General features: G+C 35.1%; 2 protein-coding genes across 2 annotated transcripts in view; both read left to right on the plus strand.

The window, feature by feature from the left end:
* The window catches only part of LOC106115207 (cadherin-89D-like), a 26,866-nt gene extending 22,827 nt beyond the window's left edge, over nucleotides 1–4,039 (plus strand). Inside the window, exons 4-12 of the mRNA XM_013308525.1 lie at nucleotides 821–929; nucleotides 1,012–1,214; nucleotides 1,301–1,429; nucleotides 1,519–1,705; nucleotides 1,913–2,071; nucleotides 2,323–2,456; nucleotides 3,042–3,645; nucleotides 3,761–3,936; nucleotides 4,022–4,039. Coding sequence (XP_013163979.1) covers nucleotides 821–929; nucleotides 1,012–1,214; nucleotides 1,301–1,429; nucleotides 1,519–1,705; nucleotides 1,913–2,071; nucleotides 2,323–2,456; nucleotides 3,042–3,645; nucleotides 3,761–3,936; nucleotides 4,022–4,039 — 1,719 coding nt within the window. The remainder of the gene's footprint in view (nucleotides 1–820; nucleotides 930–1,011; nucleotides 1,215–1,300; nucleotides 1,430–1,518; nucleotides 1,706–1,912; nucleotides 2,072–2,322; nucleotides 2,457–3,041; nucleotides 3,646–3,760; nucleotides 3,937–4,021) is intronic.
* Nucleotides 3,857–11,273, plus strand: Cad89D (cadherin 89D). The gene is made up of 11 exons (XM_013308680.1): nucleotides 3,857–3,907; nucleotides 4,007–4,187; nucleotides 4,299–4,462; nucleotides 4,544–6,699; nucleotides 6,787–6,996; nucleotides 7,081–7,250; nucleotides 7,405–7,473; nucleotides 7,554–7,757; nucleotides 8,963–9,280; nucleotides 9,785–9,904; nucleotides 10,133–11,273. The coding sequence occupies exons 2-11, from the start codon at nucleotides 4,078–4,080 to the stop codon at nucleotides 10,638–10,640; spliced, it is 4,029 nt and encodes a 1,342-aa protein (XP_013164134.1). The 5' UTR covers nucleotides 3,857–3,907; nucleotides 4,007–4,077; the 3' UTR covers nucleotides 10,641–11,273.
* Nucleotides 11,274–20,606: the final 9,333 nt, after the last annotated feature.

The following is a 20,606-nucleotide window of genomic DNA, read 5'->3' on the forward strand; positions in this document are numbered from 1 at the left end:
TATTTTCGTAATATTGTTACTGCAAAAAATAATATTACCATAATAAAAAACATTCACGCCTGTTTAAGATAAGCGTTAATTATATACTTACTTATTTATTTAAAGGTTTTTTGTTAGACCTTTCTTATATTTATAAACTATGATAAAAGGTAGACGGTTTTGTTGGAACAAGGATGGATAAGCAATATTAGAAATATTTAATTTTGGACCTTTTCAGCACAACTTATGAAATATATTATTATACTACTTAAATTGTCTTCTGTTTATGTGCAGTCCCTTTCTAATCCGTCACTATATCCATCCTATGTAAACGTTAGATATTTTATTAATTTGAGGAACGGAGAGAGGCCTCTTTAGAGCGGAGTTTATTAATATTAAATAAAAAGTCTATTGGAGCGCGTAATAAATTTAATAATGGTGTGTAAAGCGGCATCGCTCGCATACAGCCGCCATTGCCGCCGGCCTTCACCCATTTCCCTTTGTTGAATTATTTGCTCGCCGCTGAAGCCTTCTGTTCCACTCCAGTTGCCTTGTGCATGCCTCTGCTCAATCATACCGATATTTACAAGCCTTTAAATCTTAAACAATGTTTACTTTTAATATCTATAGTGGATGGTCAATTGAAATAAAGGATTTTCAGTGAGAGCTTTCTATTTAAAGTCTTGAATAGTAATCTCTATATTCTCATAGAAGTTTTAAAATTATTATGTTATGTTGATGACTTTAACGTTTTCTAGTATAATCGTTTATCTCTTTGATTGTACACAATAAGTAATTTGATTTGAAAGTTTAATAATCATTAATGATATTTCTTGTTCAGATCTCGGCGTACCTGTCGGTGACTGTGTACATAGAGGACGTGAACGACAACGCGCCGCGCTTCCTCGACCTGCCTTACAGAGTCACCGTAGACGAACTCACACCTCCCGGTACACACACAATTTCCCTTTTTTTCATTGTACCAAGTGGCTAATCAAGCAATCGACCATCTTGATTATGTTGTTATTACAGGTCTGACAATATTCAAAGGCATTCGTGCATTTGATCGCGACAAGCCCAACACTCCCAACTCCGAGGTGGAGTACAGTATCACGGGCGGTGACCCTGCGGGCAGGTTCGCCCTGGAGGGGCCGCATAAGCCAGGTCTCGTGCTCGCCAAATCAATAGACTACGACGCAGGAGACCGCGAGTTTCTACTCACTATTACTGCATCTGTTAGTATATTATGTAACGATTACGTACATATCTTCTAAGAGCAGTACTTACTTATCGATGTTACTAATTATGACGTATGTTCCAGGACCGCGGGTCGCCACCGCGCAGCACCAACACGACGGTACACGTCATAGTGGCGGATAATGACGACCTGCCGCCGAAATTCACGCTTGACGTCTACAGAACCAAGATACCAGAGTTCTATCCTCTACTGGTGAGCACTTAAAGCAAAGTTTAAAGAGTGTGCGGTCTGGTTTTTCACTGCTCGTAATTTTATACTAATAATGTTCTTATTTGTGTCAGGGCAAACGCATCCACAAGGAGTTGGTGTTCGAGCAGGCGGTGCGAGCGTTCGACCAGGACGCGGGTGTGGGCGCGCCGCTGCGTTACGAGCTGATCTCCGGCGACACGCGCCGCTTCTCGCTCGGTCCCCTCAACGCCACTCTCTTCCTCGACGCTGAGATCGATCTGGACGCTGAGTCGTTGCCTGGTAAAATGACATCTGTGCTGGAGAAACTTATAACTGCCGATTTCTTAGCTGGAGGCTTGTATAATCATCAATTATGAACAGTTAGAGCTTTAAGTAGTGATAAAATATCTAAAATAAAATGACCGACCGACTTGTTTTTGATTTACTAGCACATGTTGTTCATGTAGGAACAGTTAAGAGTTAACAATTGTATCTGTGTGTCTTCAGGCAATACGTTTGTGCTGGGCGTGCAGGCAGTGCAAGTGGACGACCCGCGGCGTGCGGCGCGCGCCCGTATCGAAGTCGAGGTGCTGGATCTCAACGACAACCTGCCCGAGTTTGAGGTCGACTTCTACAACATCAGCATCGTCGAGAACTTACCCAACGGTTACTATTGTCATTCTGATGTCTTCTTTTGGTACTTCTACTAATGTCCCGTTTTCTGTTTTGTCTAGTTGCATTTATACTGATCGTATTTTTCTTCTCTTCACAATTTTGTGCCAAATCAATGGCCCTCTTAAATAATTTGCGGCTGCTCCGGTCTTAAATTTTAAAAGCAAGACATCTCAATTTTCCTCATATGTTTTCATAATACAACTTCTGTGATATTCAAGCAGTAATAATATTGTATAACACAGGCTTCAGTGTTCTCCAAGTGATGGCCACGGACAAGGACCAGGGGGACAACGCAGAGTTTACGTACCAGCTGAGCGACCCTCAGGGCGCGTTCTCCATTGACCCCAAGAGCGGGTGGCTCACAGTCAGGAATCAGGTATGTACAGAACAACAGTTGTGGAATAATTTAGGAATAGGAAAATAAAGATAAACGTTAATGGAATATTTCTTAGCATAATATAAATATATTGACGCCTCTTACTTTTTATCTTTCAAAAGACGATGCTTTCCTCTTATCAAAGTCTTTAAAATAAGTGTTTATTTAAGATTACGAACACTAAAAAAGACTGAAGAACCCACACTAAAGTTTCCTGATAATATCTCATTAAGAGAAATGTTTCAAAGGATCTTTTAGTCCTGCCCTATAAATCTTGTAAACTTTTTTTACTATCTTTTGTACAAACATAATTCGTTAAGTTGTGCTTAATACTTTTACCTAGATCCCACAAAACATTCCATTAAACAACAACTTCTGTACTTGCGGACACAGAAATACTTAAATACAGTAATCCTTGACCCGAAAACAACAGTATAACATTATTTTAATAGTTAAGGTTGTTAATATGATATTTACCAAGTAAACATGAAATATTGTAATGTTTTGGATGTTGTAACTTAAAGCCTCTAATTTTTGACGTCGCAAAAAAGTAATGTAAAGTAATTAAACGTTATTTCTTTTTAGACTGTTTTAGACAGAGAGCAGCATTCTTCTTTAAGAATGAAAGTGTACGCAAAAGAGAAAAATCCGAGCGTAGTCGGCACATTTCTGGACAAGCAAAGACTATCAAAATGGCGCCGTAACCCTCTGGTACCCGCTCTGCCGTTAAAAGAAAAAACTACGTACGTTTATCCAGATAAGATAGGCACCAAGAATGAAAATATCGAGTACTTCGAAGATATAAATCAGCTTATGTCTTTTGTAACAGTTGAAGTGACACTACTCGATGCTAATGATAATAATCCGGTGTTTGTTCCGAGCAATCTGTACGAGTTCACAGTCAAATCGAACGCTAAAATCGGAACTTTCATCGGTAATGTTAAAGCAGTAGATCCAGATCTGGGGACCAATGGAATTGTTTTCTACGATTTACAAAGAACAAGTAATCTAACGATTACTTCCCCATTTCAAGTCGATGCTAATTCTGGTGAGGTTACAGTTGCTCAATCTCCAATACTGGAAGGGAGGCATGCTTTGTTTATAGAGGCTTCTGATCAGCCCGCTAATCCTAGTGAGAGAAGATACTCCTTAGCCGTGGTGACGGTTGATGTGACTAGGTCTAATACAGGTAATAAATTAAAATATTATCTCTTTTCTTGTCAACTTTTGAGTTATAGGAATTTGAAATAAAAATAAATAAAATTACAACACATCATCCTTTCAACGTAATGTTTAAATGACAGACAAACCAGATTTCATCGGCGCACCGTATGAGTTTTGGGTCGGTTCAAACGTCGGCATTGGAACAAGTGTTGGTCAAATAAGAGTCAACGAAGCAATGGAAAAACCAGATATATCTTATGATCTCTTACATGGATATGAAGAAGGAGGTAATTTTAATCACCATATTGAATTTTTAGTTTATTTTTTCGCCTTGATAATGAAACATAAATTTTTTCAAATGTTATATATGACTTTCTTGTTGTCAGTGCCATTTGCGGTAGAAGAAAGATCTGGAGTGATAACTGTTATACACGAACTATCAAAGTTCAATCGTCTAATGTACGACTTTGAGGCGGTCGCTATACAGGAAGGAATCAATTTGAGCATAGCCACTAACGCGACTATACATGTTGTGGATGCGGATGACGAGAGAGGTTTCCTATTGAAGTAAGTTTAATTACTACTATATAAAACACATGCTATTTCAATTTCATTAAAACAATATTACTACTTGATAAAGTTAATGTATAATTTTTGGAAAATTATTTGCCATTTTAGAGGTACCCAATCACCGATCACATTCCATGTTAAAGAAAATCTATCAGGAGCTATGATTGGACAAATTTTCAACATGAATAGTAGCAGTACTACAATAAATAAAACTGCAAATATAAGATATATCATAGCCAATCAACAAGATGTCACAGATGATATTGCTATTGGTATGGTTTACCTTCAGTTATTTTGAGAAATTATATATAATGTTGAAATGTTTATGTATTTAAATGTTGTGTTTTGTACAGGTCAAGATGGCACTATCTATGCGCAAAAACCGCTTGATCGAGAAAAACGTGACTCTTACAGAATGACAGTTATCGCCGAATTTAACAAAGGAATCGTATCAGGAGCAGGAATTTATCAAGTGAATATATTGGTTGATGACGAAAACGACAATCCTCCAGTATTCGACAACCCCATTTATGAAGGTGTTATCACTGAGAATGCTAAAAAGGGCACGGAAGTGAAAATGACAAACAAAATTAGAGCAACTGATGCTGACTTTGGTCAAAATGCAATTTTCTCGTATACATTGTTTGGAGATGGCCACGATTTATTTTCTGTAAATGAATTGAGTGGGGTTGTTACTTATGTTGGTAACAAACTTGATCGAGAAGAAAGAGGTTCATATTTATTGAAAGTTGTCGCCAGAGATAAGGGAAGTCTTAAATCTGAAGCAAAGTTGACTATAACAGTACTTGATGAAAACGATAATGAACCGAAGTACAACCAAATAATTATTCCATTAGGAGAAAGTGTAGATTTATTAGAGGTCCACGGCAGAACAGATGTGAAAATATTTAAAGAAAAGAAAAATGACGTGAATAGTGGCGTTGCAAAAATAGAAGTTAAACCAAAGAACAAGTTTTCAACAGCTGTTGACGCAACAGGGCCATTATTTTTAGTTCCCGAAAATATAGCGATTGGATCAACAATATTGAAATTAAACGCTATAGATATGGATAGTGGAACGAATGGTCAAATTCGCTATGAATTTATGTCTGAAGTTTTCATACCACCAACCGCATTGTCTGGAAATGCTTTGCAAGTACGAAGATATTTTGTTATCAATGAGCGCCATGGACATATTATTGTGGCTAGGGCATTACCTCCAGAAGCTGAATTTAGGTTAAATGTATCCGCAATAGACGGCGGAGGACTTAGTGATCATATTACAATACGAATATTTGTCAAAGATATTAATGACCATTTCCCAATGTTTAAAAAGTCGTGGTATTCTTTTAATGTTGATGAAGCCCAATATAGTAGACGAGTTCTTGGAAAAGTTGACGCTACAGATGCTGATTTTGGACAAAATGCGAATTTAACCTACTTCTTACAACCAGACAGTAAAGATTTGCCATTTGAAATTTCTCCATTAAATGGAGTTTTAAGTATAAATGGTGAACTAGATAGAGAAAAGGAAGATAAGTACATTCTCACTGTAGTAGCCAGAGACAACGGCTATGAAAAAAAGCTAACTTCATCCGTAAGTGTAGAAATAGAAGTTTTAGATGTGAATGACAATTCGCCTAAGTTTTACGCCTACGACGAGTTATTAGAATGGAAACACCCAGAAGCAGATAATATTTCTAATCACAATTTTGAATCAGTCATGATGATTCCTGTCTATAAAACTACCTTAGAAGAAAATACTCCAATTGGAAGTGTAGTCACACGAGTCTATGCCAATGATTCCGACTTAATAAGCAATGGAAATGGATTAATACTTTATAGCTTACCGCAAAGAAAAAATCAAATGAATATTTTTTCAATAGATTCAAAAGAAGGAATAATTACCACTACGGGAAGGTTAGACTATGAATCTCAATCCGTACATAACGTGACTGTTGTCGCATCAGATTTAGGTTCACCGAGCTTAAGTTCCACCGCCATAGTTATGTTGACAGTAAAAGACGTACCAGACGAGATTGAAATCTCAGATAAACCAGTTTTCATATCAAGGTATTATGAACTGGAGATCGAAGAAAATGTTCACACTCCCGTGGAACTTGTCACTCTGAATTTGACGGAACATTACGAAAATTTCAAAATGAGGTATTTCATATTAAATGAAAATGATACAGATATCAAAAGAACTTTTGTAATAGATCCACGCAATGGAACATTATATCTAGTCCGAAGTCCAGATAGAGAAGTCAAAGATGTCTACGAAGTTTTGGTTAGAGCGGAAAGACAAAAGATAAGCCGGGAGCTGCCGCACATGATTTATCCGGTGTCAGATGACGTGCTGGAGGGAATGACGAAATATGATGTAAAAATTGTAGTGAGAATAAAAGACGTCAATGATAATGCACCGAAGTTCGTTAATGGAGGTCGACCGATGGTTACAGCTATACCAACTACTGCTCCTTTTGGATACGAAGTGATTCAATTGCAGGTATTATCTTATTATATTTTAAAATGTTTGTTATAGTCTTTATTCAAATTAATTTTTATCTTTTTATCTTGGAATATCTTTCTACAGGCTATCGACGCTGACATAGGACTGAACGCGGATATTCGCTACCAGGTGATTAATTCTGCGGGCGGGCGCTTCGCGGTGTCCCCCCGCAGCGGCGCGGTGCGGACCGCGGGTAGCTTTGCACATGACGCCGGCAAGGTTTTCGGCTTTGATGTGAAGGCTACCGACCGCGGCGGCGCTGATGACGGACGATCTGCTATCGCTAATGTCTTCGTATGTCATTTCTTTAAGTGGAATTCCTAATATTTTGTAAATTGGTAAAATGCTTAAAAAATGATTGACTTTAATTGGGAACAGGTATACGTACTGGATGAAAGTAAGCAGCTGATCCTTGTGGTTAGCGCGAAACCGACTGAAGTTGAGAAAGGAATGGAAAATATAACGAGATCCCTCTCTAATATGACGGGCTATGACATCCGAGTGCGAAGGCTAGAGCCTAGCTTCAAGGGCTCCATGGATGGACACGCGTAAGTTTTTACTTTAAGAAACGGATTTAACTGATACATGGGTACCTAATATCACGCCCCAAAAGCACGGTTTTCTCAGTCGGTGTACATACACTTTAGAGATCAAGACTTATGTGACGAATGCATATTTAAAATATATTTTTTTTTGTTACAGAACCGATCTATATATTTATGGTGTTGATCCTTTGTCAAACGCCATCATCGATATGGATGTTTTACAAAAGTGAGTATTTGGCAAATTGTACGATTAAATTTCCACTCACAATTTTCAACATTTATTGACTATCCGTTTACTTGCAATAGATTGATAATGAAACGTGAGGTGTCTGAGCGTCGCGAGATCGGTGGCTTCAAGCTGCTGAGTGTGGGTGATACGAGTACAGTGCAGGCGCGCAGCGGAAAGCTGCTCAGCACCATGGAGATCGGCGTGGTTGCACTGGGCTGCCTAGTCTTCATCGGCGCCTGCACCACCGCCGTCTGCATACTCTGTGTCAGAACTAACAAGAGGTAACACACACTTAACTCTAAATATTACACTATAACCAACTTCACTCATCGCATGACACGATTACCACAGTACTAAGTTCTTTGGGTCGCTGTACAAGAACGCCAAATGCTCATAGCTTGTCCGTGTACGGCGGCCTTAAACACATTATGTTTACAAAGTATCGAAGAATAACGTAAGATATTCTACTCTATTATTTAAATGATAATTTTAACTATAGGAAAATGTTTGTTAAATGGACTTTTCTCCATTCTTTTTGACCTTTATCTCCCTTTCTGTCTTATTCGAATTCTGGATGTAAAATTTCATTTTTAATCATCAATTTAAGAATATCAATTAACTCGACAGTGGCAGTGAGTTTCAAAAGACAATTAAATATATTCAATTGCATACAATAAACGTTATTTCCAAGATGATAAAATGAAAGTCACCGAAGTATCGTAGAGACTGCAATCTCAGTGAGGGCCATTAAGAGTTCGTATTATACAGATTCTTTGGTGTTCCGTTTATTGCTCCTTTGGAACTTTGTAGCCGCTCGATGCTCGCCTCTCATTCGACTAATATTCAATTCTATATTTGCATATTTAAATTCTCCTTCATACTATCTAGATGTGCCGAAGTCATTTTTTAATTGATTTAATTTGTAATAAACATATATTTTATATGCATGCAGTCTATAATATTTACCACATACAATGAATAAGTTTTAAATAACAGGTCTTAACGTTTCTTGGCCTTAGTTTAATTCCAATGAAATGTGGCATTTTAAGACTTTATGTTTCAATAAATCAATAACTAATGTTCCTCTTACAAATAATATAAACCTTAATGTTATTCTCTAAAAACCCTAAAACATTGTCTTGGTGACAGATAGTATTAGTTGCTAACTTCTTCCCGTGCAATTAAGTTTAATCAGTTTATAAGATAATTAACTAGTGATGAGGTAAGTAACAATTTATTTTACTATTGCTTTTCAGACATCATCATCATCACAAAAGAAAGCATGTCCATCAATATTTCATTTAAATCAACCAAAAGCACGTACTAATAAATTAATTTTAATTATTTATTTATTTAAATTTAGTTGTTAAATTGTAACTTTAAATAAATTATAATTTCAATGCAAAAGAGTTTTCTTTCAATGATCACTTAGTCCCGGTCTATAACTCTAGATGATTGACTCCCATTCTATCTTTTGCCCTAACAGAAAACGCCACAAATCATATTCCCAACAACGCCTTAATGCTTTCTCCACTGAGCACCTTACAAAATTCAGCGGCCTCTTTCCATCCGGAGGCAACCAGTGCCAGGAGATTAACCAGTCGTATAGCGAGGCCGACTCCTACATCGACGTGCTCAACCATAGCACGTTGAAGAACACGTGTCCTCATGGTAACACGGTCGAGGAGTTCGGCAAGGCGCACCAGAAGTGCGTTAAAAACCAGTTCAGTGAAAACTCCGATGTATTCGGTCAGAAGCACGAGAGAATGTGCATTAAGTACAACCAACGACCATTGCAGAAGAGGTGAGACCAAGTTCTACTGCATTCATGAAACCGAGTCAACGGGTTTGGGGATTTCTTCTCGCTTACTTTTTGTAAATTGCTGTGGAAATTTAAATAAACATTTTTCTCAAACAATATTAACAGACTTATGCCTAACCTTTTGACTCTGTTGGCTAAAACTCTAATTCTTTTTAATTAAAAATGGTTATTTTTTTGACCAGATCTTTTGTTTTTGCGAACTACACTTTTCTTACTCTAACCAAGCAACTGCAAGACATAACACATAAACTATGCCAAGTTACACTTCGCCGCTTCAAATTCACTAACATTTGACAATGATGAAATTTACATTAAAAAAAAGCTAATTGGTACTTGGTGTATAGCATGGACTAGACTAAAAAAATCTTTTATTAATGAGTCGATTCGTATTCTATTAATGTCGATGATTCTTCATAAATGTAACACTAACCATTAACTCAATGAACAAATCAACATAGACTGACACACGAACACGTTCCGCACTAGGAAAGGGCAGGACACTTCGATAACGTCAGTGAATTCCAGTGGACAGGACTCGGGGATAGCAGAGGCCGGCCGCTGCCCCTGCGGTCACTCCACCACGCACACCTCAGAGGAAAGCAGCGGGTCAGTATACCCATAGACAATGATTGTAGTATATGTGACCATAAATATAATAACTGTAAAAATAGACCAACTGTAATAATTGATCCAGTCATTTTGAATATAATTTCTGATAAATGTCATTTAAAACGTTAACAAAATTCCTGTATCATAAATTCTCTCGGATCATTCTTTAGGTATAACATAGACAAAGGTTAAATACTTTAAAGAAGCCTAATTATAATATTTTAGTTGCAGTTACGAGGATTCTTTGAAATCGAACCACAACCTGGATCCGCATCCAAAACTGTATCGAACTGAACCGGAAACCCGTTTTCTTCGACGAGCTTCCTTCGGTCACCAACCACTAGACGTGCGAAGATTTAACGCTCGAAGACAATCATTTTCTGAAAATATTCAAAGGCATTTCCCACCATTGGAGAAAATGGGGACTGGGGGAAGACTGACACGACAAATATCTACTCCAAATGTCAACGTGTCACAGACGTATTTTATGGGTGGTAAGAAGAATTTGCGAAGGATAGAAGCAGTTAAAGAGCCAGTAGTTGATTACGATCAAAGTGAAGCGGAAGATCTCTTTGACACAAGACTGGATAGAAGATTAAGTGGACAGAATCGCAAGAGAGCAAGCTTTATGGAGTTGAATGGTCAAACTGCGGTGTTTGTCGCGACTCCAGCCGCAGCTGAAATCATGAGGCGACAGGGAAGTGAGCGACTGATGTTCGCGAGACCTTTATAGCAGTTAGAGTTTAAAGGAAATGTACAGAAGAGGCTTTAATTTATATTAATTTGTTAGAACAGAACGATAAGTTGATGAGAGAAAAAGTTATATGAGGGCATTTAAAATCAAGAAATTCGTTTTATTGAAGTTTTTTAAATATACATGCCACTCTAATTAGTACCTAATGTAAAAGTCTAATGATTTTGTCTTAGATTGAGTAGGTACTGCTACTTTTTATCGAAAAACGATTTAACAAACAACAAAAAGTGACACATTGATTGGATCTCAGTTCCAATATTTTTTTGATGTTTAATATTTTTGTTTGTACTTTTTTATTTCGATTAAAATTTTAAATTAATAATGAAATGTTACCACGATGTATAAGTTAAGTTCTAAGATTTTATAAGACATATGTAAATTGTAAATGTGTAAGTATTGTCTTTGGAATAAAATGAATCCAAAGAGAAACATTTTGTATGTACTCGTAGTGCTTATATAAGTAAGTGCCATTTGGTATAGATCTTCTTACAGGAAGATATTTTAACTTTAACCACCTTTATAGGTTTAATTTGTATAAATTTGTCTTAATATTTATGTATAAAAAGTGTAATTGTAATTCGTTGTAAATAATATATGAATTTTCTTAAAATATAAACTATGAACTCGTTTATTTATTTCTCAATAGCTCAAGCAATAACTTAAAAATATCCTTATAGAGTAAAATTAAATCATAATGACTGAACTATTTCACACAGAAGATTTTATATATTTAAAATTTAAGTATATTAGAGAGAAATTAAAATAAAAAACCGGACTTTTATATTAGCATTTAATAAAGTAGTGGATTCAAAAAAGGTAACAGGTATTGGAAACAACAAACATGATGAATCAGTACTGTCTCGAATGAAAGTCAAATTTTCTATTTTACGAGTAAAATGTCAACCTGCAGGTATATGAATCAATGTGATTAAATTCCCGCTTCAATGAGCGTGACGTCACAATGCAGCACGTCACGACCATAACAATTGACAATATATTTATCTTCTCTCTACTAGTTCAGCACAATATCACGATCTGTCTCCACGTACCAAGTCAAAAACATGCCGCATTTTGATTAATATCAACAATATTGTACTGCCGTTGAGTTATGACGGAGAATAAACAAAATTCCTACGATTCGGTCCAATACAGATCTTAAAAAAACTATGTGGAGGTTTTCTGTTCATTTATATTGTCCATTTCTTGTCTCATGTCCGATAAATATTAGTATAAAAGAAATAGGATCTATATTTAAACTGGTCACTGAACTTTGGACTTAATACTTGTAACTAGCTTGTAACGTTTTAGACTTAAAATGAAAACTTGATAAAACGATTTGGTTTTGTGATTTAAGATCCTAAACCACACAACACTTAAAATAGATTGTTGATTACGGAAATTACTGCGCAAGTCTTTAAATTATTGCACGAGTCATTAAACCTTAAATAAGTATAGTAGTTAAATTAAAAGATCGAAAATTTTAGGTATTAGACAAATTTCTTTTTCGTTTAACTCTCCGTAGTAATAGATTTCTTATTGACTTAAATCCGCATGTTAATTAAAGAAAAAAAGCTATCTAAAATTCTACGTGCAAATCGTGAAATTCCTGATTGCCGTCTACGAACCTTAATTGGAAACGAAGTCCCTAAAATTATATTGAACAAGCCGCAAATTGAATCCGAATTATCTAGCTCTATTCAGACGACGATTTCTTTGGTCCTTTTAACTTCAACGAGTAATTAGAAGGTAAGTTGAAATTGATTAATCCATGTCCCAGTTAATACTGTAAAGGAATTAAAAGCGGCTTGGGACTGGTCATGATCTAGATGTGAGTTGGTCAGTGTAAGCCATTAATATGAGTGTAAGGTCAATGAACTTTCGACTATATGATTCAGAATCGCTAAAATAGCGAAGTTCTTACACGTCAGAGAGTTGCCTGTCGTAGGAACTAGAGGCGTTTTTGTTTCTCATTAGATTGATGTAAAGTTGAAGAAGTCTAGAATTTGGCTTCCGATACTAAATATAATTAAATTTGAAACCAAAATTCATACCAAATCAGTATCTATTCAATTATAACATATTTTCAAGGGATGTATCCTGAAAGTGGTTGTTGTCTCCCTCAGTCTATGATCGTAAACGGGTCCTTTTAAGATGGCGGTAAAAATTAATGGACGATAATACCGGACTCGGCCATTCATTTACTCGGCCTTTTTTGGGTTTACGACATTTTTACGGGGTGAGAAATACATAGGCGTATGTCGCGGCCAAGAGCAGCTAAGCACTGGCTGTGACTTATTGCACACCTCTGTTTCTTGAAGGTAATGTAACCTACTAAAAACTACTAAGTATTAAAATTTACAACCAAAAGTTTAGCTAAAATTTTAAAGATCTAAAGTGTAGAAGATGTTCCAGGTTTTTTGGCACTGCAGACTTAGCAGTAAAACTTTTAACCATTTAACTTGTAGATTTCAGCTTTCCTTTCGCCATCTTGTGGTATTGGCCGATAAATACAAAGAGATATCGCTACGAGTGGAACACAACCTCTTATCCCTGGGTTTTTCAATCTAAACTTTTACAACACACTTGCAAAGGGTTGAACGAACTGTGTATAAGAAAGATGTTAGGGCACGGATACATTAAAGTGTTTGCATAGACAAAAAGTAAGCAATCTGTCTTGTGATCTATATAAATACAATATTATGACTGGTAATTTTTTTTAAATATTTATTTCTGGTAAAACTATTTTATAGTATTTTCTGTAATTAATAATCTATGTAAATTCCAATTAAGTATAGCAGCTTCATCACTGTAGTGTATGCTAAACCTAATATGTGCGAACTTTGCCAAACAATTTAAGCATTAGTCAATTGAATCGCAGTTTTTCGTATGATAATAAAATTTCCGGCCCGAAAATGTCACTTATCTTCTTAATTGTGAAGTAAAATTTATTATATTTGATGTTATCTTTATTAAAGTAAATTCAAGATGAAGAATTTAAAGTTTAAACATGTTTTGTTTTAGTGTTGTGAAGTAAACAACTTTCTTCATGTACTTAAAGTTTATATTTTGGTGTATTATAGATAAATTTATATTTAAATAAAAAAAAACAACAAAATAATGAATATCTAATAACAAAAGAATCAAGACTAACTTTATCTGAAAGAAACAATGAAAGAGTTCAAACAGTTTTAACTACTAATTTACATATCATAATCCAACTCAAGTTGTTTTTTAAACCTTCCACCATTTTAAAGTGTAGGAGCCAGCGCTAAAGAAATGCTGACTGAAACTTAGGATTCGATATTTTTATCGCAAAAAATAATATAAGTGTGTACGTAAGCGGACCCGAGTAACTTTACTCTGACTTATAAACTGTCACATCCAGTCATTGCATTGACCATCTCATGCATTTTGTTGAATATGGAAGGATATTTTCTACTATATAAAGAAAATTCCCAATCAATATATTTATGAGTATAGGAAGTGATGTTTAATTTATTCAAAAAATATTACATATACATTCTACTCATATCTGGTTTCAATTTTTTACTAAAATCTGTATTTCAATTAAACATCAATTATAAAAGTTTAGAAATAACAAATAAAACAAACAAATCACATAATTAACTTAATCCAACTTTAACTTAATAGATTCTTGAGTCAATAACAGAGAGCAGAGTCTTAGAGTTCTACTTATTAAGTACATAAGACGTTGTAACTCCGATTATCGTCGTATACAGACATGTTAAGCACATAATATAAAATGGGGGATTAAGTTAAGCCGTGTTACTCGTAAACTGGGCCTCGGCTAACTATAATGGCTCACTTAGTTGTACTATCGCACCGCACTTACTATAACTTAGGATTAAAACTGATTTATTGATTGTGTGTTAAAGCGTTGGAAAAGTACGAATTTGTAGTCATCTTTATAATAAAAACATATAGCATATTATCGCTCCCGTAACAAAGAAGGGCAGGCAGAGACAACTGTAGTATCATTACATGCATGTTCGACAACGTGAACCTCTTATATTGCCTTTCACGAGAATAATCTGAACTACGTAAATTATTACAATAATCGTCGTTGTATTATAATACAACTAGCGGACCCGACAGACGTTGTCCTGTCTACACGTCTTTAATTCGAATATTATTTAAAATTTGACACTGCGATGGTAGCGCCGTCTGTCGGATCCAATGTAAAACATTCCAAAATCAACAACTACTAATAAATTAAAAATAAATTAAAAAAAACATTGTCCAGCGGACAAAATTGTGAATCTAAACCATTCCCAGATCTCCTTGAACACACACAAAAAATTTCATCAAAATCGGTCCAGTCGTTTGAGAGAAGTTCAGTGACATACACATGCACAGAAGAATTATATATATAAAGATAACTTATGAAAAGACGAGAGTTTTAATTTATGGAAGAATTTAAATTAGAAAATAAAAACTATTAATTAGGTATCGCTACGAGAAAAACACAAAACTTGGGAATACTATAGTAGTGATAATGATACGTGATATATGCGAGCTTATTAAAATTTAAGTTTCCATTAAATAGAGTCCCTCTCGTACAGCTCCGTGTGTTTAAATCCGTGTAACTGGCTGAATATCACGTTTGCCGCAGCCTCGCGTGCGATGTGCCGAGGTTGTTTTTACTCTGGGTTTACACTGCTCAAATATTACATACACGGTTCTCTATAAATGGTAAGGTGATTGCTTTGGAATGACAGTTTTTGCATAGTTCCGACTTAGATGCGCCTCCTGAAGCTCCTTACAGTTAATTCTATCCATATTGTTAGTTCCAATCCTCACCACCGCTATGAATCGCAACCGTCAGTGCCAAAATGGCAAAGATCAAATAGGCACAAAATACTGAGGTTTATAGCCTGGCCTTATACATTACATATGTTTTCTTTTTTCTTTTTTTTAAGACTGTAAGAGTGTAAGGTCTTGGCTGCAGAAGTTGACGGCTACATTGTCTTTTTTGCATTTTCACTTTGCATGTTGATTGGATAAGCTGGGTTGTGGTGTGGGGGCAAGGAAACAACGTTACTAAATCGTGCCTACGAAACCATTAAGGTAGAACATATTCAAATTAGAATTCTAACTACAAAATTGTGTAGTCTCTATACATTGCTTTATTTATCAAGTTAAGAATATAAAATTAAAAAACATAATTGGGAAAATTACCGTTTTATCCGTTATAAGTTGCACTTAATTTTAAAAGGAAGTGTACATTCAGTGAAGAGAAATAGCTGTAATTCTTTAGCGAAACTATGAAAGGTAAAATCTATCAGAAAACAATAAATCGTCGCATTTTGAACGGCATATGTCACGGGGTCAATGACCCGCCCAGTTCGCGGGCTTGTGCACGCCATCTAGACGTCGACACACAAACCTATGGTAGTAGATCCTCTATGATGTATGACAAGTTGACTTACACGATATTAAATATTTCTTGAATTCTTTGACAAATACTATCGGGTACTTTATGTTATGGTAATAACGTCTTCAATTACGTACTAGGTGCCGCCCGCGACTCCGTCTAAAAAAAATAATTAGCCTATGTGTCCTTCCAGACTATGTTCTACATGTGTGCCAAAATCCATTAAAATCCGTTGAGCTGTTCCGGAGATACCTTCAAACAAACATCTAACTTTACATCCATCCATGTAAACATTCGCATTTATAATATTACTAACATTTCAGGATGTTCGTGTTAATGCGCTTGTGCCGATTGTTGGCATACCCAATAGCGGTAGCGCGAGATTGGGCGATCGCCCAGGCGCCACAACCGTGTACAGAGGGGTTTTTAAATCTGGCCTAGGGCGCCAAAATGCTAAAACTCGGCTCTGCTTTAAAGGACATAACGTACCAGTAAAATAGAGAAAATAAGCTTTTAGTCAAATCTAGCTGACAAGAATTTTAGAAACTCGTACAATTGATAATAATAATAATTTATACAAAGAGAAAAATATGGTTACTTTTGTACAAACAAGTCGGCCGCAACTTGTGTAGAGATTGCTAAATGTGCCGTAAATGATACAATAGTAGATGTTTCTCTCAATTGTAAGTCGTTTGCGGAGTTCGCTCCACATAACACAAAGATTATACTCGTATGACTAAAGGTCTTTAACACATACGCACTGTTGTTCTATGTTTATAACTCAAAGGTACACAAATTGTGTTCCTAAAGGATATTCGATGACGGAGCCAACGACCCCCGGGAGTATGTTTTTGTTTGAACTTGTTACCGTGAAGGAGAAATCTTTGTGGTAATAAGTTCAAACGATCATTGGGAGAATTTTATTAGAATTCTGTTTAAATTCTTTTTTACTGTAATTGTAATAAAGCTGTATAGTTATAAACAATTTAGTTATTACTTTTATGATTTAAACATTTAATAAAAATGCAAAATAACTCACGCATATCAACTTATTTCCTATCCAGCTGTCACGATTATGATCAATGATGGCAAATTTCGATTATTACTTTCCTTGTATATCGCTCTGTTTTCATAGCTCCATGTCGGGATTTGAAGGGTCCCATGCGCTAAGAGCTTGTGTTCTCGGCGCAAAAGTGTCTGATTACTATCGGATCGGGTTAAGCGAACGACGCAATACAAACATACAAATAAAATGTAAGTATATAAAAATAGCAACCTTAATTAAATAACAAATGACAAACAAATATGACAAGCGAAAAGTTCATAATGATTCCCGATCCTAAATACGAATACCAGTGGCGCCATCTAGTTCGTTTCTTCAACTTGCTCTATAGTTCAGAACATATACTTTGATATTTAAACGATTGGTAACAGAGACGATCTTCCATTTGACTAGTAGCGTGAATCTGTAACACCAATATTGATGGCACTTCGCGGCCCGCACTCTGCGGCGGTCGGCAAACTCTTTGCTTACAGAGTCAACGCACTTTGTTCTTAACTCTTTAAGGCTGAGACACACTATTTAAACACATAATGCAAAAGTTAATATTATGGGTAAACAAATGCAAAATGTATTATAGAATTGTAAATTTTAAATTCGTACAGCAATTGTTGGTTTGTTGGAAATATTGATATGTAATTTTTTGCGTATATTTTGCACGTTGTGTGTTGCCAGCCTTAATTATAGTCAAATAGAGAATGTGTCATTGCTGTGCATTTTAATATGAGATTAATGAATCCTGAACAAATTTTTAAACTAACTTCAATCGCTGTCTATCGAGTTTTTAGTATTAAAAATAATTTCACATAGATTTTGGTTAAATTATATATGGTAGTACGATAACACAAGTATGTTATTGTATTTATTCAAAAAAAGTTTGTCTACTCTCTTATATCTTCTTAATGGCTTATAGAAAAGCAATTAACAAAAACAATATTCTACAGATCTATTAGAAAAGTATTTCCCTTGTTTTACGAAGTTATAATTTTATATGAAAGGTATGAAAAAACTTTTGTTATTCTATTTACAAAGTTGAATGATGAAGGTTATTTGAATAACAAAGAATAAATATATTTATATGATATGTTGTTAGATGAGACGTAAGCGAGTTATAGTGATTGTTGACGATGTTTCTTACAACTAATAAGTTGACTGTTGATTAACTGAGATTCTGTGAGACACAGCAAATGTCTTTGCTTCTTTATGACGACGGATTATACAAAAAAATATTGTTTACTTTGTTGTTTGTAAAGCGATGAACTATAACAATTTCACAAACACATCCCAGAGACAATGAATTTAAATAAATTAATAATACAAGGAATGGTTTAAAGCATTTTGTATTGTACGATTAAGTTTATATAATAATTTGATTTCACTCAGAAATTAATTTAGTCTTAATTAAGGAATTTCGTTTATTTTAAGCAACATTTCGCGGAAAGGAAGCCTTCAGTTCATTCACCCGCGCAACACTTTTTGTGGGAAGATTTTAAATAGGACATTTTTATAATCAAGATCATTACAGACATTAATCAAATTAATTAACAAAGTTTTTGAATTAAAAAAAATATTTTATCCGCTTTCAACATAAATTTTCAGCGACTTGCAGTGAAAAAACTGAATTTATAAAAAGATGACTAAAAAGATTTAAGATAAAAAATATTTTAAGGATCTATTTAAGTTCTCGTGATACCTTTAGAAAAGTTATTTTTAAATATGTAAAAACTCTCTATAAGGATTAATAAATAGCGTATTAGTGCATTTTCTTATGTGATACTCATGTTATATGGACAGGCGCAACCGTAGTATTCTGTGCTTGTTTGATCTTCACCATTTTGGCGCTGATGGTTGCGATTATAAGCGGTGGTGATGATTGAAATTAAAAATAAAGAAAGAATTCAGTTTAAGGAACCTCACGAACGGGTCTATGTGGGAACGATATAAAAACTGTCATTTCAAAGCAATGACCTATCCATTTACAGAGATTAGTGCATGTGATAGACACTTTCTTTTGTTTTATTTCGAAAATCTATGCACGCTTCACTTGTTTTATCTCCTTTGCTTAACTTTTAGTATGTGTAGTATTTTACGACTCATATAAACTTCCTAAGTCCCGTAGTTTGCGTTTAAAGTACGAATGAATGCATCTGAGACGATTAATCCTTTAAAGATCATTAGCATTTCAACTATAATATATCCATTTTTACGTATATATCTTCACGGTGACGTGTTATGCTAAAGTAAATAAATGCATTTAAATAATTTCAGTTACCATCAAAGTACAGAGCAGGTCACATTCTGCTTGATTTTTACACAAGTTCAGTAATCTTAGTGGACTTGTGGAAAACACCATTTTATATTTTTTCTCGCCTTTTCCAAGACTAAAAAGCGATGATAAATTTTCTGCGTAAATATTAGGCAAAGGCCTGAAAGACTTTTATTTCTTTTCAAAAAGGTCACTGAAATTTGCTTTTGTAATGCGATTCAACGAAGTGATAATAGTTGCGGAGGCTTAGTAATATAATACATGTGAAACTCAAATATTTTTTACGTGTGAAAGTGAACCCGATATAAGCTGAATTTAAATTCATCTTATAACACCTACAAGACTAACTAATACTCATGATCATTGTTGTCTATGTAAATGTGAATTATTTTGTAAAATAATAAGTGAGGTTTTTATCCCAAATGGAAATCCGCAATAGGTCGTGGTCGAGAGGCAGGGTACTTTTTAATTAATAACAAAGTAAATCAGAATGAAAGAATCCGATAAAACAGATATATGTCGAACGTTGAATAGATGTCAGTGTGGTCGGGGCGACTTCCTGCCGACCCACTTTGCCTGTGCCGGTATCGCAGTTTCCTCTCTAGAGCCGACTCCGCACATCTGTTCAAGCGTGGCATTATGCAGAAACTGCTCGATCTTAGGTAACCTAGTTAGAACATTAATAAATTGAAAATAAATTTTTGATTTAAATCCTTCACAATTAGTGCTTTTGGACTTGTGAGATTTAGCAAAGTTAAAAGAGCAAAATAATACATATCTAAAATGAATAATTAACTCAATAGACGAGACAATTGGCCAAAGTTAGTTTGATTTATAATACATAAGTGATTGTCAGGTTCAAATGATAGTTAAATGATGATAATATGTAACTTAAAAAAAAACAAGACAGAAGGTGATATGTAGAAATAAGTTACGTTAAGACAAACAAATAAACACTATTGTTTATGTGCATATGATAAAAACTTCTAACAACAAGATGCTTATAAAACAAGGAGACTTATTATGGCACATAACACAATCATGTTTCTTTGCACCCCCTAATATATAATGTTTGAAGCAGACAAAAACTTTATGCAAAGTATGTATTATGTGATATTCATGCATTGACATTGACCCGCTTCCCGAACATTATCGAATATTTGCTTAATAATTCGTAAGATTTGCTGAGACACGTCATCAAAGGTGGCCACAGAGTTGCGCCTA

The sequence above is a fragment of the Papilio xuthus genome, unplaced genomic scaffold (assembly GCF_000836235.2).
Source record: "Papilio xuthus unplaced genomic scaffold, Pxut_1.1 DF827870.1, whole genome shotgun sequence".
Classification (NCBI taxonomy): domain Eukaryota; kingdom Metazoa; phylum Arthropoda; class Insecta; order Lepidoptera; family Papilionidae; genus Papilio; species Papilio xuthus.